Raw genomic sequence first — 19,984 nt, 5'->3', positions numbered from 1 at the left:
TAGCTATCTTTTTTCACAAACCATGACTGAAGATTCAATGACAAAAGCCTGGAAAACATAATAACAAGTATTAGTCATCCTTCAAATTACTGGGGAAAAGCAAAGATTGGAAACTATCAAACTGTTGTTCTGAACTCATCTTAGTGAAAATAATGAAACCAGTGATTGACAAACATCTGAAAGCCAGTAAATCATTAGACAGCATTGATTCGCTGCAAGAACATCAAGCTATCTTGAATTGAAAGCCATGTTAAGTCTTTGAGCTGCTTAAAATGTGGTCCTCCTGTTAAGTAGGCTTTTCAAGATAAGCTATGGTGAGGGACCTCTTGCTTGATTGACCAATTAACTTGATGTGAGATAAATATATATGTATTGTTACTTATTTCTTGAATCCTTATCCAAGCAACTGACACCTGAGGGTACTCCAAGCTTTTTTTTTTTTTGGGTGGAAGGTTCTTTACCATTTAGCTTGTTAATACATCTTCTCAACAGTCATCAATGGTCTACATGGGAAAAAGCTAATTTATTGTACAGGAGGAAATGCGGGAGGAATTCAGTAAAATGTAGTTCTTGATTATGTCCAACAATTTTCTAGCTAACATTTACCATGATGTCGATTTCACTTCATTGAGTCTGCCTTCTTTCCTTCCCAGTCTAGATGGAAACTGCAACATTTGTATTCATTGTGAGATGAATATAATTCAAAACGTATTTATACCTTGAATATTTCTAGATGTTAAGGACAAGACAAATCCACTAAATCAATACAGTTTAGAGTTACCTTGGTTACTTTTAGGGGACCTGAATGTGATTAGTGATCCAGAAATCCAGAAGCCTGTTTTTTTTTTTTTTTAATCTGGATAACCTCTACGCTAGCAACACATAATTCATACATGTTGACATCCATTCTTGATATTTCAATTAATCACATTCTAGATATTATTAGGTCAGTTTTAAATGGTTTTAAGGTTAGTGATGAACTTAAAATATCATTTTGAGAATTGGAAGGAGGAATGGTTAATTTTTCTAGATATTTTCAATGATTAGTTTTAAATTCTTTTAACCATTTACTGGTGCATCATTCTGCCATTCCACTTATAATTTGCCTTTCTAAAACAACTTCACAGATTCTAATGTTTAACACCTAGAGTTATTATTTTACTATATTAATTTTAGAGTTTCTAATAAAATATAAAATTATCAAAACTCAGGCAACCTTGGGGCTGCTTGAAGATTCAGTGACTTGGAAGTACTAAATCCAGGCGATGTTTCAGTTAAGCAAGCACCTCCGTATAAGTACTTCAGTGACAACTTAGTCAATAATGCTACCTTTCATTCAGATAACAGAAATGACAACTCAGAAGGGTCAAAGTTGTGAGTGAGCTAGAAGGTAACTATACTTCCTCCCACCAAAGCTAAATGCTCTGCTGGTAAAAATACGCTAATACTGAAATTTGAATAGACCTTGCCCTGAAACACAGTCTTTCTCTTCTTCTTTCAGCTGCTCCCGTTAGGGGTCGCCACAGCGGATCAACTGTTTCCATTTCTTCCTGTCCTCTGCATCTTGCTCTGTCACATCAACTACCTGCATGTTCTCTCTCACCACATCCATAAACTTCATCGTAGGCCTTCCTCTTTTTCTGTTACCTCGCAACTTCATCCTTAGCATATTTTTCCCAATATACTCTGCATCCCTCCTCAGCACATGTCCAAACCAAGGTAATCATGCCTCTCTGGCTTTGTCTCCAAACCTTCCAACCTGGGCTGACGCTCTAATATACTTATTCCTAATCCTGTCCATCCTCGTCACACCCAGTGCAAATCTTAACATCTTCAACTTTGCCACATCAAGCTCTGACTCCTGTCTTTTTGTCAATGCCATTGTCTCCAGCCCATACATAACAATGTAATAAATGACATAAGCAGCTGTAAATAATGTGAGTCACTTTAACTGTATGTGAGAAGCAAGATATCTTATATATACACATAAGCTTTTAATTAGCAACTACTGAGAATTTTCTTGAAATACACCAAAATGAACATATTCCCCTAGATTGCACATAGCTCTGCATCTGTCACCCTGAAATGACTTATTCTTCTGCTGAGAAAGCCTTCACTTAAACTCTTTCATCTATCTGAAAATCCATTGCTATGGACATATGAAACATAACCTGGCTTACTTCATTTATAATCAAATGTGTTATAAACTTGACCTCTAACATAATGTGTAAATGTATGGGTGTCATATCTCTCTGTTAATTCTTTTCAATCTTTGTTCCTCTTGGACATCTTGTTTGAGTCAGATGCTCGTTTATTCTTCAAGCATCTCTCTCTTGTCTGCCCCCCATTTCCTGTGATTAACTTTCCTTCTTACTGCTACTCCTGTATGCTCTGAAAACCTCTCTATTTTAGAACGGAGAGTTATTCTCACTTAGTATAACTACTGTTTGCTTAATAAAACATGATACGGCCTGTTGTCCTGTCACTGCAGTTTTTATTTAGCTCTTCTGTATATTAGCTGCTAGTAAGAGCATATATGTTTAGTTTAATTTATTGCTAAAGACAGATAGTCTTATTATTTTTCTATGGTGAAAGTTGGGTAATATCAAAGCGACCAGGCACTCCTTTCCGCAGCCATAGTCCCCACTACTGCCAACAGGCTCCTCAGATACTCCAAGGCAAGCTAAGAGTTATAATCACTGTGGTGTATCCATATCCATGGTGCCTCTCCATATAGTAAGCAACCAATGGCATCTTTACTGGGCACTCAGACTACCTCATCTGGCTCCTCTTCTATCAGAGAAGTACTGCCTCTATTCTGAGATCTTTCTAGAGTACCAAGCCCAAGTCCTCAACCAATCGCAGAGAATGACTTCAGCTACAACCAATCACACAGAATGAGTTCAGCTACAATTAGAACAACCTCATTTGTGCTACTAAACTGAAATCTTCATCCAATAAATCCATTACTGCCTCACTACCACAATCTGGTACATCATTTAAGACCAGCCGGACAATGTAATTTGTGAACAATAATGATGCAACCTGCAAGTACCCAAACTGGAGGCTGTATAATCCTCAGCTGCTCGATAATATCTTACCCATGAAAATACTGAAAAGGAGGGGGTTCAATGCACATCTTTGATGGGAGTCCTATACCTACTCTGAACATATGGGACTTGACATCACGAATGCAGACACGAGCCTTATTCCACAAGCATAGGGATCAAATGTCTTGCAGCATCTGCCCTGAGACCCCATACCATAGTATTTCATTCCACAAGACATCCTGTGCTACACAGTCATATGCCATCGCTAGGTCTATACCATGCTGACAAACATGCATAATCCCTTCAACATCCATGCAAAGAAAAATGCTGATGCACTATTCCACAGTTAGGATGGACTTCACACTGACTTCCCTGAGCCACATACTCTGCTATCAAAGGAAGTCTTATTTTCTAATCTCAGCCTGTAGCCACATTCCTGTCCTTATCTTTACTACTCTTGTTTCTTGACAATGCATTTATTTTATTTATTTCATATAGGTTTATTACAGCTTATTCTCCATTTTCTTTGTAAGCGTATAACTTTGAAGCTTTTCTTCTTGGGCCTTCACTAAAAATGGGCTTTTTGCTAAATAAAATGATTGAATAAACAAATAAATGAATGAATCAATCAATAACTTTGTTGGACCTTGACATTTTCCCAGGGATGTTTAGAACCAGGATTGTGCTACAAGTTAAATATAGCTGACACCTCGTTGATGAGGACACCCACCACAGATTGCCAGTCTAGTGGTACTTTTGCTTGCATTACATAAAACATTGAAAAGGCATGTTAACTGAGGTGCCTTTAACAATAAGCAGTGTTCCTAGCATATGTGGCTGGATCTTATTATTTGTCATGCTGTCATCACTGTGTAACTATTCATTCATTCACTTGATCATACAAACATGCATTCATTCATTGTTTACTGTGTAGGTAAACTGGCCCTAGGACCTTTTTCATCCATAACCTTTGTATCTTGTACACATTTTTACAATTAAATCAAGGTCAGAGAGCTTTTGTTACAAAGTTATATACATTACGGCTTGAGAATTATATTGTCAGCAGTGAGCTTTTGTCACAGGTGTATACACATTACAGCATGGAAATTAGATTAATCCTAAGCACCTTTGTCGCACAGTTATGCAGACATAACTAAACATATACTTGTTCAATATGTTACATTCCTGAATGAGGATTACAGCAATGTGAGGGAGTTTTATTTTAGAGCTTACATAGAATTTTACAGATATAACTGAAATGATACAGAAATAGAGAAACGCTGAACTGGTACCATTTTATGATTTTCCCCGGAAACATATTTTCCAGTGACATCTATATTTTTGCAGTAGCATTTGTTACATATCTCTACATGCATGTGAAACACCCAAGTTGGTATGGGTTTTGAATGACAGAGTTGGATCCAGAGGTAGCACCGTACTGAAAGCTTCTATCTCTAACATGATTAAAGGAAAACTCTACCCTCCTATAGTGTTGATCTATAATTATATTTCTCCCTATACCATCGCCATATATTGCTCAGTACTCAGAAACCTTTCAGTACCTTTCACTTTTTTTTTATTTCCACTTGTTTTCCAGCCATATACCATTTAGGCCGTACCATCGTTTTTTGTTTATTTTTCCCATTGACAGCTGACATTGTTTCAGAAAGGATTTATTGTTAGCAGCCATGGCCTAGACTTAATCAATATTCTGTAGTTTTCAACAAGGCTTACCATCAACAGTTTTAGATCAAGACTACATTAGTAATGTCAGTAAAGTGTTATCAATATCTATAGTGAAAGTATTTGTCCAAACAGTACACTGTTAGAGAAATCTTTATATGAAAATCATGTATGTTATTATTGCAGCACTACATAAAAAATTGCAAACACTCTAATTCCTTTTGCCAGTGAAATGATACTTTTATCTATTGAACTACACAATTAAATACAATAGCAAACCTATAGGTGGCTGTTATTTGTCTTACTAATTCTTCAAAGTGATAAATGTAGTCACTTTAGACAAGAAAAAAAGCTGACAAGTTTCACACACTAAGTATTGTGGGGGAGGGATACTCTGGATTTCTTTAAGGACTGTGTGAATATTTAGTAAACCACTTTTTTTCTCATTTGTATTGAAGAAAGTGTAAATGGAGAAAGAAAGACATTTTAAGTACCATGGACACTGGCTCTAGTTGATCATCACTATTGAAGTGACACCCTGACCAAGTGTGCCAAAATGGGAAAAGGAGTAATGGATGGATGGATGGATATATGGATGGATGAATGGAGAGTAATGAAGTTAAATAAAGCAGTGGCTAGTGACTTGCAGCACTCTTACTGTAAGCAAATACAGGAATAGTAGAAGGTCATTTGTAATATCTATAGCTTGTCACATTATATGGACCCGTACTTCATTCTGGGTGGAGTACAAAGACACCGAAAAACAAAACTGCATCAGTATGGTAGTCCCAATATGGCCATTTTAGCATATAAGAAACAATTATATCCATTAACAGTGCATATAACATGAGGCTAAGATAATACATACATGTATTATTTTTGTTTTCAGTTTTAAGGCAGTGATTTATTTTAATTTAATAGCTATCAATACCAGCAATGTTAAACTACAAACAAGCTTCCTTTTATTGTTACAGTACTACAGAGTGCAGTTGTGATATGCAAATATGGTAACTGTATCTTATTATAAGATCCGGCAGCAATAGTAGTAGGACCCATTCTCCCCATCTGCTGTGTAACTATTAAAGAGGCAACACCAGGACAGGTAAACCCAGAAAAGATGGGGTTCTGTAACACACTTTGATAACCAGCTCATTCACTAGAGGGCCCATTTTATTTGTGAAGTAGAAGAATCCATGGACAGAAGTACGTTAGGGGGCAGTCATGCATTCAGAAAGTGCAGCAACTTAAGAATCTGTATTTATTGCTATATGCTGCATTGCCGGTCAGAGGCACAAGAGGTAAAAGATGGCCTGTGCTATTATCTTTTAAACTGCTTACATCTAGGAACATTGAACATTTCACATAACTTATTACAAGGGAAACATTGAGCTTCTCTAGCTTCCTCAGTAATTTTGTAGCTTGTGGAGGTAGGATTTTGTGACTGCTTTTATGCAGCCTAATTTTTTCTTCACAGCAATTTCAAGTTTCAGTGGGAACTGCAAAGAGTGGAACCTCTTTCAAATACAGATCGACTTTAGTGTGGGTACATTATTGTGGGACTTCCAGGGACAGCTATTAACATCAAAATAAAGTAGATTGTATTTACTGTGAGGTGGAGGGATGTGCACAGACCTTTGGTGTTATTGTTATAAATAAGCTGAAATATATTACTAAGGACAGTGCAGATTCTGGTTATTATATTGCTTCCTGGCACAACTTGCACTTGGATTTGGTCATTCAAACAATTACCTCTGTCCCAGTCCTGTTGTGGTAGCAAGGATGGGATTGTCACCTTTGTATATTACTGTTAGAAAAGTGTTCATGTGTTCATAGCTTTAGACTGGGATAATAATCACTAGGGTCTTTACAAGCCTAGCCCTATAACCCAATCCAGTTTTGTCCCCAAGTTCCATGGATGCCTATATGGTGGGATAAGTTAGTAAAGAGATAGCTAAGGGTTATACGGGGGGGGGGTATGTTAGTTACTGTTAACCTCTGTCCATCCATCCAAATAGGGGCCAGACCAGGGGTGAATTTGTAATTTCCCATCCAATGATGAAGCTTTCTTTTGACTAGGGTAAGTGATGAACACTGCTTCATGTAAATAGGGAGCTTACTCTATAGTGCTGGGATTCTTTGAGACACACATCAATCTCTTCAGCATGTTCTATTTATGTCACAGGGAAAGTTCAGGTCCTGCTGCAGTTTGTGGATGTGCAAGAGATCCATCAGAGCTGGATCTCAGAACGCCTTACATGTTAGCCATAGATTGCCTCATCGTAACCAGTAGGAGACTGAGTACAGAGATAGGACCTTAAGGAGATCATGTAGGACATTGTATTCATACTCTGGAGTCTCCTGATGAGGAACCTTTGAGGTTATTCTAACTGTTGTAACACCCTGGTTAGGTACATGCCAAAGAGAGGATTGTACTCGATGGGTGTGATAAGGGCTGAGTAGAGTGTGAATATAACTTCCTTGGAACTGGATGCCATACCCGTGCTTATGATCTGGCAACACAGAATGATTTTCTTGCTATCTTGGCTACATGTTGGTTGAATGCCAGATTACTGTCTGCATATGTTCCCAGATCCATAACTACTGGGTCAACTCTTATGGGTGTTTTATCAATGAAGTAATTAGCTTGGGTGGAAGATTTCCCAAAGGGCACAGTAATGCATTTATTTGCACTGAGTTTTAATTTGGGAATTTCACAGCAGTCATTGGCTTGTGTTAGATCCTCTTGTAGGATGTTGGTGTTTCGGGGGAATCTATGACAGCTCCCAATTTACAATCATCTGTGAACTTGGTGAGGCAGAGGCCTTTGACTTTAGTATTAACATCCAAGAAGTAAATGCCAAACAGGAGCAGGCCCAACAAGGAACTCTAGGATATTCTGTTGATGACTGGTCTTTGTGAGCCAGCTGGCAATCCAGTGAGTTATGGAGGGACTTATGCCTAGTTGTGAGAGTTTGTTAACAATAACTTGAGTGGGGTATTGTATCGAATGCCTTGGCTACATCAAGGTAGGAGATATGCACCATTTTCCCCTTGTCTATAGCCAGGCTGGCCCTCTTGAAGAAGTCTGCCACATTAAGTAAGAACTTCTCTTAAAGTCAAACTAGAATTGGCTCAGTGTCTGTAGGTTGTCACTTTCCTTGCTGATCATTTCCATGGCTTTGCAAATTAGACTTGTTAGACTGATGTTTCTGCAATCCCCTAGGTCAGTTGTTGATAATGGAAGCCCTCCACTCACTCAGTATGTAATCTGTTTTGATGCTGTAGTTGAGGAGTGCCTCAAGTGGTCTTGTCAGTCCATTTCAGGTTATTTAAGAGGCAATAAGGGATATTGTTGGGGGCCCACTGAAGTAGTATTTTTGGCATTAGTGTGTACCTACAGGACTTGCTTCCTGTTCATAGTTGGGAGGACATGCTAAAAAGGATTTCACAGGGAGTAGTAGGGGAGGTGGGGGGGGGGAGTTACAGCTAAATTTATCACCCAGTAGATTTGCTATGTCATCCTGGTTAGTGACAGCTGTGCCATTTACCACTAGTTCTGCTAACCGCTGAATATTACCTTTAAAGTTTCTGACACAGTTGAAGGCGGCCTTCTGATTATCCTTAGCCTGGGAGGTTATCCTGACCTCATAAATGGCCTTGTTGGACTTTATTAAACTTGCTTAGTTTCTTGTTTAGTTGAATCAGAGAGTTTGTCTCTATGAGAGATGCTCTTTCCAATTTTGGCCTTGACTTTTTTTCTTTTGCTATATAGCCTGTTAAGATAAGGATTCCGCCAGTGTGGTTTGTTTTTGTTGTTAGATTCGGGCTTATTTCTGGTAGGTATGGCAGCTTCTATGCAGCTTAAAATATACAACAAGAATAGTAGTCATAGGATGAAAATTGATTAAGTAAATATCAAAAAAGGTACAATACTTGGTATTACATAACAGACCTTCACATACTTGGACAATATGACAACTGCTTAGAAATAGAAAGCAGCAAAACAAAGTATAATACACAATCACATTCAGTTGTGCAGTTAATAGGGAGATAATAAATACAATTGGGATACCGACCTGAATAGGTCAGAAACTATGAGCTTTATGAGACCATCAGATGAGCTCTGGAATGTGTGGTACAGTACAGTCCATCTAGCTATCTTTCTAAAATGACACAATTTTCAGAAACCTCTCCAGATCCAGAAGACACAATACCGTTACATTGTTACAGTCTGAGTTGCAGAAACTTTACTTAGATGTCACTTGAAATTCACACTTGCACACCCATGGTCATTACTACAAAAATACAAAACTACTCTATCATTCTCCTGTGAATACCTTTCTCATACACTTACATAAGTGGTCATTTCCACTAAAATACACAACCACTCTAGAAATCTCTCAATAAAAACTCATCTTATAATTGTACATATGTGGTCATTCCTAAAAACTATACTGCTACTCTAAAACTATCCGCAATATATCCACTGCCACTTTTACACACATTGCCATTACTACACAAGTACAATTAAATCTGTCTCACACTTGCATACACATTGTAATTACTACAGAAATATATCATTCTAGGACTCTGCCCAATATACCACTTCTCAGGCTTGTACATATGTGGCAGTGGACCTTACAGTAAAAATACACTATCACTTTGGAACTCTCCCCCAATGTACCCCTTATGTTTGTATCACAGTCCACTGTGTACTGAAATCCTAATTCAGAAGGAGTCCTCTTAACTCCTACATTCACTGTAATATGGGAATTGTTGAGCATTATTAAGATAATACATAATAATAAATAGCATTATTAAAATGCATTCATCATTATAAAGATAATAAATAAATAATGAAGAAAATAGATGACTTATCAGAGAATGGTTACATTTTAGTTTTTTATTGTCATTCTATTTTGAACTGTAATGTAATCGTACTTGTATCTGGCATTTGTATCTTATATGTGGAGCTTTTCTCCCTGGTCCTCTGCTGAAAAAGGACCTGTGTCCAGTCAGACTCTCCCGGTTACCAAATGTAAAATAATAATAATCATAATAAATAATAATTAAGTGTATGACCCCCCACTTTCCATAAGGGGACAGCTACAGCTAGAGCAGGTGTACCAGTTGTACACCTCATTTTTATTACTTCTGCAAGCTGACACCTCCACAACAAAGTTAAACGTGTGGAACCAGAAATCTGGTGAAAAATATTCTTCCTACATTAATCCAAGAAGTACTAATTAAGCAATGGTTCTGTTATTTGTGAACATTCATGTACAGAAAAATTTGATATTAAAAATGAAATGTCCACCATTGCATTCAGATCACGCTTCTAATTAGATATGTAATGTAGCCATATTGCAGACATTTCAATTACATTAATCCAATACATTACAATTATCAACATTTCTCTTTCTGTTTCCTGTCTAATGCAACAAACTAGCAAAAAAGTGAAACTGCTATAATGCCAGCTTTGACTTTTATTGTGGAAAAGTATTAGTTGGTTGTTATACTAGTACAGGTTTCATAAACATCTGTATGTAACAAAGACCAGCAAAACTACAAGATCCTTACCTTTCTAATTTATTGCACCAGCTACAGTTGAAATTAATTTGGGCATTGACGCAGGAATCGCAACTTGTGAACTGGAGACAAGCTAGAAACAAGTGAAAGGAAATGTGCATTAGATAAAATCCAGGGTACAACTGATAAAAGTGGTACAGATCACTTTTGCTATTGTACAGATTGTCTTCTTTTCTTTTTTCCTGACTGGAAAATAAAGATAAAATTACCTGGTTGCTCTAAATAGTAACTTATCTTTTGCTATGCATGTCACTTAGGACAATCGAGACCAGCAAAACTGGCCCTTATCACTACTGATCTCCCATGTTTTATACCATTTAAAAAAGTAAAACATGTATTCATAACAAAATATACTTCCTTCCAAGTAGACACCCAGTCGCTTATCAACTGGATAAGCTATATGTTTTACATAATGCAAAGCTTAACAATAACTACAGCTGCTGACTGGCTTTGCCATGAACTTTTGAATATTTTCCCCTGATGTGATGCCACAAATTTGTTTTATTATTTTGAGTACTTTAGTTTACACAACAAACTTAGTCTATTCATTTAATACGGGAACCACCCTGACTCTTTATGGCAAGTGAGTACTGCATGGACTCCATCTGAATGCAGGACAGATATAAAGTCTTTAAAATACTTTTAGTTCCAGATTTGTCTGAGTTTTCATTCTGCACACAAAACAATTAACAAGTAACATTATTACAAGTATAGAATGAAAACATAAATAGGGAATCATATTCCACATGTAAAAGTCATAGCAGTTAGAATCATGCAAAACCACTTTAAAATACAAACCAGATTTCTAGCTCCATATTCACACTCAGTGCTCTCTCTCTCTCTCTCTCTCTCCTTCCTACCAGTTTTCTCAGACCACCCTGTTTAAGAAACAACATCTACCAGTATTTCATACAACAACATTAGGAAGGCATTATTCTCATTTAAATATCTTCCATACAAAGCAATGGAAAAGTCTGGGCTCACTAATTTCACCAGATCCAGTACTAGAAGCATTAATTCAAGTAAATAAAACTACTTTAATAATCTCAAGTGTTACATGAAATGTTTTTTTTTTTTTTAAAGAAGCATTTCTGCTTAATAATAGTAATATAATGACAGATCATTGTTCTTCAAAAATGTGCATGGTGATTGGACAACCCAAACAGTGTGCCTATTGTAAACTGAGCATATACAAATAGAAAAAAGTTCAGCCACTTATGTACCATTGAGGAACCAGACTTTTCTGTTGGAATACGTTATGGAAGGCAAAGCAAAATACAAGAAAAATCAGGTACATTCTGCAAACATAAAGAAACAGAAATGCACCAGATTTTCCTCGTGTGTGTGTGCTACCCCTCCTTAAATCTTGTCAGACTTTCACACTTTTCAGCTGTCTGGATCATTGCAGATTTTTGCCTCATAGTTTTAATATTTTTAAGATAAAAAAAATTAGTTTTCTATCAAGCCATTGGGGTTGAAGTCATTACATAATAACAGACATTTGAGACTTAGCCTTCATATCCTTCAGAAAACTCATGGTAACAGAAAACCTCTACTTCAAGCAACTTTCTAACTTTAAAAGAACAATAAAATTTGTCAATATTTTGGACCTTTATGCCCCCACATTATATTGCATTATGCTGTTAGAAAGTTGCTTAAAAGAAACATTTTCTGTTAGTGTGCATTTTTTGAAGGATATGAAAGCTAAATCTCAAATGTCTGCCATTATTTAATGACCTCAACCCCTGTGGCTTACTAGAAAACTATACATACACATATCTATATCTATATCTATATATATATATATATATATATATATATATATATATATATATATATATATATATATATATATATATATATATATATATATATATATATATATATATATATATATATATATATATATATATATATATATATATATATATATACACACACACATATATATATATATATATATATATATATATATATATATATATATATATATACATATATATATATATATATATATATATATATATATATATATATATATATATATATATATATATATATATATATATATATATATATATATATATATATATATATATATATATATACATACATATATATATATATATATATATACATATATATATATATTTTTAATGTGGAAAAGACCAAAACTATGAGGCAAAAATCTGGACAAGTGGGTGAGGGGTCTAAAAATGACAAAGGAAAAATAATTTTCATGCACATAATATTACTCTGTATTTCACTTTGATCTATGCTTGCATATGTCTGTGCTTCAGAGTGCTTGCTTCTTTACTTTCTTGTATGTTGTGCAGATTTTTGTAATCTTCTTTTCCAATATGTATTTTGTTTTTCCAGCTTGTCACCAGTTAAATCTGAAAAAATGTCCCCTGAGCAAACCAGTTACCCAGATAACAAACATTAACTAAATAAATAAATGCTGGAGGCAAACACCCCATATCTGTAATAGAAATGGCTCTCTAGTTTAACTCTGAGCTTGATTTATTTCAGGGGAAAGGCCTCAACTCAACACCAGTCCTACTATCAGTAAAGAGATGTGCACAGCTATGAGCGATTACACACTCCAGAGTACAAATTCCTTGTCAACTAATTAACTGTTTCCTTAAAGACAGTGTACACAATAGTGCCACGTACTAACCTGGTGAATAAAGATCCAGGCAATGTGTTTATTATCAGCTATCATTAGATCATACCTCTATAGTTCAGAACCTGCTAATTTGTGCATCCTTTCACAGGTGTTATAAAAAGGACCATTGTATGATATTTGCTGACATGGATAAGGCAAGCTGTAATTTGTAATTCTCCACAGTTGTAAAGCAGAAAAACATTAGTGAAGCATAAAAATGTAGGATTATTTTCTAAACAGTTAGTAAAAGCTGTTAAGTGTTAGTGCTTGTAGCTTTGTATTTAAATGTATGGCCATTTTCATTAACTCATTCATTGACTAACTCACTCATACCTTCATTCACCACTTGATTTACCCCTTGCAACTTCCATATAACACAAGATGACCAAACAATAGAATATGTTAGCACTACTGAAAAAATTAAAAATACACAAATGCTGAATCAGAGCAGACCCCCCACCTCCACCCCACAAAGGTTGCTCTTCATTTGAGGTACAAAATACACATGGCAAAGGGCCGAACACAAATAAGCTGCTCCTGAAAGCCACTGATATGACAGATACCAAGGAGAGAAAGAGAATTAAGAAAGGTAAATTATTAGATGGGGAAAAATCCTTTTGTCATGATTATGAACCAAAGGAAATATAAAGTGTATTAAGAGGGTAACAAGTAACTGATATTGACTTCCAAAATGGCTTTACACTGAGTAGCAGCTTAAATTCAGCTCTCCCAGTGAGAAAACAGAAACATCAAAAACGAGAGTGAGTGAATTTGCTATTTTGAGTAAATTTCAGTTAGTGGCCAGTAAGTGCACCACCTGGATGATAGCAAAGAAGACATTTGGATAACCTGAAAGAAAATCAACCACAAAATGTCAGAAAAAAACACCAGCTGGGAAGAATCTTGCAGCTTTACAGCAAAAACAGTTTAAGGTTCAGCTTTGGTGAAAGATATGATTTCCAGTAATCTTTAGGAAAAAGTCAAATGTGCTCAGAGATGATTAAAATAAACAAAGCACTAAAGGAGTATATCAACCCAAATGACAAAATGCTAGAAAAAAGTTGAAGAAGCTTTACACAGATATTCACATGAGCTAATAAAACTAAAAAAATGAGGTTGAAATGAAGAAAAGTGGCTAAGTATGAACCTGCTCAAGAAGAAATGTTTCAAAAAATGGTGGAATTAGAGGACAGAGCACATAGGGAAAACCTGAGATTTTCTGCTGTATGAGAAAAACTAGAAAGAACAGACTGTATTAATTTTATGGAAGCACAAACAAGCAAATTGACTAGTATTCAACCACCGGAGTTGTTAATTAAAAGGCCACATTGTGTGTATGCTCCAAATCTGGCCATAAGAAATCAGCCAATACGTGCAATAGTAAAGATGCAATCCTAGCAGCAGAAAGAGTTGATTTTGATAAAAATGTAGCAAGAAGGACAAAGTACTAAAACCTGGAGACAGTAGACTATTTGAGGAAAATGATTACTCACTGTACAAAAGGCGGACTAAATTTAGTATAGCAATCATGGAATGTTAACAGGCAAATGTGAAATTCAAGCTGCTATATCCAGTTTTATTCAAAATATTTTTTCCTTGAAGGTCAAAGTCATTTTGTGATGCAGAACATACTAAGGAGAAAATACAAAAGTTTGCCCAACAAAATGTGATCTATAAAATGGGGGGGGGGTACTATGTTTCTTATCCTTTCAATAATAAATAGAGAGACTATGCCAGTGAAACATTTTCAATATTCCAAAGGAAAATGCTTGTCAAGAGAAAAGCACAATAGTTGACTAGAAGAAACAGGAGTAAGTTGGAAATGAACTAGAGACTGGAATTGGGAGATGGAGACCAACAGGAATAAAACCAGCAACTCAGAAATTAATGAATAAATGTGGAACTACAAAGTATCAAACACATTTTTTGTGAAATATGGCTGAACAGGAAAGCCTCCAAATATTGGACTTTTTTGTCTTTGCTAACCTTGTAGAGGACTGCAAATCATACACCCTATTTCTTGTCATTAATATTTGGAAGGAGAGGAAGGAAAGTGGTAACTATAAGTAAAATATTTTTTGTTCTTAACAGCATTTTTATAAAACATGACATATACTGCATGTAATATAGTAAAGCATTTCCAGTTACTTTTGTGTGTTATAGATATACTAAAGTAAACATATGCTCTATTTTTGCTTCTTTTTTTCCTTCTTTCTTCAGGTTTAGTCTTGAGAAATCTAGATACTGTTATGTAAAAATAGAAAAAAGCCTGGATAAAAGCAAATTTAAGACAATAGGCTATAATCTTGGGTTACTGAGGTAAAGGGCTTGTTGTAAAAGTACACAGATAATGATAAAAGTAAAACCAATAGGTGTTTTATTACATTTGCATAGAAGAATGACTGGATTAAGGCCCTTGACATGATCTATCAACAAGCTTTAAGTGGAAGTAATGTTATACAAACTTTTCCTTTAGCATAAAATGTCCACAGTACACTATGAGAAGCTTGTAGTTGAAGGCAAATGTGTATCTGGTTCTCATGTTTCTGTGGAGACAAGCTGATAAAAAGGGAAAAAAACTGAATATTTTTTTCTTTCAATGGCTAGGAGATAATCTTTTCTGAAAGCATTCAAGTTGTTTTCTGCATCTGGGAGAGAAATAAAGAAAATAGAAAAACAGGCAGCACTTAGTGTAACTAGAAGCACAGGTTGTATCATGCAGCTTAGCATGGATAACCTTTATTATAGGTTAATTCAAGCCTGTAAGTGTAGTTATCAATCTGGGACAATTGTTCCTATTATGAGGTTTAAACTTCATTTGAAGATGTACATAGTTTTGTGTAATTCTATTATGTAAAGTCTTATAAGATGTGACATAGGTTCAAATAGAGATGACAACAAACAGCTGTATAAATGATCAACCTGCCAATCACTGGTGTATGCATGTTAACACAAAAGCTGAAATTAGACATAAAGGTGGGAATAATAATTTCTTATAATAGAAGCACTTTCCATGTTATCTTTGAATATGAATGGAGTCGCAGGTACAGTACATACAAAAATAAATAATAATAAAATATATTAAGAAATGCAAAATGCAAATAGTTATGCTGTAGGAGGCAAGTCTGGAAAGAAGTGACCATGTGAATTTGATAAGGAAAGGATTCAAAGATGGTTATTCAGGGAAACATCTGGGACAAATGAAAAAGGAGTATTTATATTAATTGCTAGAGAAGCTGCAATAGTAATAGACGAGAAAAATATAAAAGTGGTAGATTTGTAGTACTAAGGAGCTACTGGCAAGGGAGGAGGATTATGCATGTATTTATATTCCTCCTAAAACTACTACAATGGAGCTAATGGGAGAAATAATCAGCTTTCAGCAGGGAATATTACTTACAGTTGGGGAATGGAATTTGATTTGAAACAGTGAGGATGTATGTGGAGGACCTAGAAGGGAAAACATAACAAAAAATTACAGATTTTTAAAGAAATTTATGAAAATGTTTGTTATTTTGAGCTCAGAGAGAGAATGTTCATGTTATTCCTAAGGTACAAAAACTAGGCTTGGCTAGACAGAAATTACACTTCACAGGAGCATGTGTATTTAATTGAAAGCTTTGATCAACATTAAATAACAATTTCAGATCAAAAGCCAATAATAACCAAAATAAAAATGTAGAGTAATGAAATAAAAATGAGAGACTAGTACTTCCCCACCTATCTGTTAAACAGAGAAATTTAAGGAATGGGGAGTGGAAATTATTTGGGAGTTATCAGGGAAGATAGAAATCTTGTCAGAAAATATAGCTAAGGAGTGGAATAAATTGAAAGTGGAGTTTAAAAATAGGGTAGGAATAAAAGAAAAACAAAGAGATCTTGTTAAGAAGTAACAGGAATCATTTACAAATTCACAAAAGTTAATGTTTTGCAGAATAGGGTAATCTCACAGAACATAAAGAGGCACAACTCTAGAGTGCTAAAGAAAAAAAAAATAAGGGACTACCTGGATAACATGCATGAATTTAGAAAGACTGCAGAGCACAACAGCTATAAGCACAATGGCTCAGCCAACAGAAATTAGAAAGGGTTGTTGCCAAGCTTAGGGAGCACATAACAATTAAAATAAACAGAGATCCTGAATAAATTTTAAAACAAATTTCAGAAATTTTATTAAAGTCTGTATAAAGCAGAGAAATATTGAAATCACGACAAAATACAAGTGAAAATGTTTATGGAAGAATTAAATATGCCAAGGTTAAAGGTAGATGAACCTCAATTATTAATGATTAGGATAGGAGGAGATGAGATAAAATGGTGATGTATAACTAATTTTGAGGAAAGTCTCAAGGAATAGATGGTATTTCCATGGAAGTTTGGAAGCTAGGAGGGAAGAAATTGATAGAGATCTGGATGGTTTGTTTTGACAGTATTTTAAAAACATCCTGGAAGAAATCTGTGGTGGCTGTAATACCTAAAGATGGTACAAGCCCATCAGATACAGCTTCATATAGGCCAGTTTGATTCTAAACCATGATTATAAGGTGTTTATGTCTGTAATGGCTAAATGAATGGCAAAGGTGATGCCAACATTGATAGATATGGATCAATGTGGTTTTGTGGAGGGGAGGGAAATGTTTGACAACATTACAAGAACAATGATGATCCAGAGAGAAGAAGAATGAAAGAAAATACCACTGTTTTTGGTGGGTCATAATGTAGAAAAAGGATTCAAGAGTTATCTGGGATGTTATGAGTAGGGCAATAGAAGCATTTGCATTCCCTGACAAAATAATAAGGTTAATTAAGAGGATATATAAGGGATCAGAGATGAACATTAAAGGGGTGTTATCTCTGATAAGTTTTGTTTGAACTGTGCAACCAGACAGGGGTGCCCTCGTTCCCCTTTGTTATTTCCATTATGTTTAGAACCATTGGCACAGAAAATAAGAGACTCAGAAATTCGAGAATAAAATTGGTATGGTAACCAAGAAAAGTTGGCCTTATTTGCACCTAATAAAACCAGAAAAGGTTATTCTAGTGTTGCGGAACATACCAAGACAGTTTCATGTCTTTTCAGAGTACAGAATTAATGAAGATAAAATAAAGACAATAGCTGTAAACTATGTACCTACATACAAATTGGTTCAACAATACCCATATTTATAGGGACGGGATAAAATAAAGTACTTGGGAGAATGGGTTAAAAAGGATTTTGTTATCACAACAAAGGATATGTGGAAAGAGACTAAATAAAAGATAATACAAAATTGAGAAACTGGATGCTCTATTTTATAGATATGGATAGCAAGATACAATTAGTGAAAATGTTTTTAGTCCTCTTTGTGTTTTTCACAGATCAGGCATATTTTTGTCAACAAGGAGAAGTTGTGGATACCAATTAATAAAGAGATGAAGGATTTTATCAGGGAGGAGAAGAGGGCAAGAGTGAAGTGGGATATGTTGATCCTTCCAACAGAACAAGATGGCTTGAAATTATCTGATTTGAAGGGATATTTAAGAGCTACACAGTTAAAGTTTCTATACACAGCACAGGCAGAAAGTTATAATTCAAAGAAGAAATGGATGATAATGAAATGACGGGAGGCTCAAGAAATAAAGAGAGACTGGGATTTTGTATGTAGATCCTTAAGGAGAACATTCAGAATATTATATTTGTAAAGTAGCAGAAAGCATTTTAAGAACCAAGTCAACACAGCAATGGAGAAAGGAGATTCTACTGATAAGGATGACTGCAATTAGGGGTACAGAGAATAGGCAAGAGGGGTCTGGAATTTGGTGAAGAAAATTGGAAAAGGAACCAAGGTATTGGGAGCAAATAATTAGAGAGGGATACGTAACAGAATGGGAAGATGCCAAGAATACATTTGGGTGGCATGATAGAAATCGCCCTCCCAATCAAGGATTGATATCAAAATATAGGCATACAGAAAGGCATAAGGGGATCCTAAATGAAAGGGCAGCACTGGTACGGTTATTTTAGAAAAATGTAGAGAATGGATAAGCAATTCACAAAGAAACAATGACAGGATATATGTATGGCTCCCATATATGCACCAAAGTCTGGAAGATTTAGGATTTTTGCTTGAAATTGTTTGCATAGGTATTTTATACACCAAGCAGACACTAAATATTTTTTTCCTTGGGCAGATTACAAATGTTGGAAGTATGATTGAGAAGAAAGAGGTTATTGGGAACATATTTTTGGGACTATACTGAGTTTGCAGACCACTCTGTCAGAAATACTGGGTGAGCAAGAAGTGAATACAGTAAATGAAATAAAAGAACTAGAAGTTGGATCTTTAGAAAAGAGTTAGAAAAAATGACTTAGAAAAATGGGAATTGTGAGAACAATGCATGCAGAATAATGTTTTGGAGGAGGCATGGGGTTTAAGGGAAGGCAGGAACTGAACAACCTATGTAATGTTTTACTGACAATGACTGTACAGAAGAGTTTAAGTGATATGTAACGTATAAACTGAAGCTATGTCAACGTGATTTGTTTTCACCTGAATAAATGCACGATTGCCTATGTCATAAGTGATAAATCAATAAAGATGTTATGAATAAAAAAAAAACAGGTAACTGATATCCAAATTTTGAGGTGAGGGCAAGGTGTTTTAAGACACAGAAGAACAAATCTGGTTTAATTACAGGCACCTTGCCCAATCAATATGGTTGTGCTGTAACTGTACCTTATGGGATACTTTACTAATTAACACTGCTGGGGTTTCTGCATCAGAACAGTATATTACAGATGAGATGGCCTGTTCTGGAAGAATACACATAAATAAATCCTTCCAGTAAGAAAATAATAGGTTGCATTCTCCTATAAAGGGCTTCAGGGAACAGATATTTATTAATGTACAATAGTGTCACTGGGAAGCAGTGACTAAAGTCACAAGTCAATAAAAAATTATGATCACCTCAATGTTTCAAGCATCCAAAGCAGTCACAGACATGTCGGTGGTCT

At 35.3% G+C, this 19,984-nt stretch overlaps 1 protein-coding gene across 2 annotated transcripts in view; it reads right to left on the bottom strand.

Moving 5' to 3' along the window:
* The window catches only part of PLXDC2 (plexin domain containing 2), a 3,345,655-nt gene that overhangs the window by 728,326 nt on the left and 2,597,345 nt on the right, over positions 1–19,984 (bottom strand). For both annotated transcript variants that reach the window (XM_044064643.1, XM_044064642.1), the window contains exon 9: positions 10,314–10,395. In XM_044064643.1, the coding sequence (XP_043920578.1) occupies positions 10,314–10,395 (82 nt within the window). The remainder of the gene's footprint in view (positions 1–10,313; positions 10,396–19,984) is intronic.

The sequence above is a fragment of the Protopterus annectens genome, chromosome 3.part0 (assembly GCF_019279795.1).
Source record: "Protopterus annectens isolate FY-2018-M chromosome 3.part0, PAN1.0, whole genome shotgun sequence".
NCBI classification, from domain to species: domain Eukaryota; kingdom Metazoa; phylum Chordata; order Ceratodontiformes; family Protopteridae; genus Protopterus; species Protopterus annectens.
Note: the sequence above shows the minus strand (reverse complement) of the source record. Positions and strands in the feature narration are given on the sequence as shown.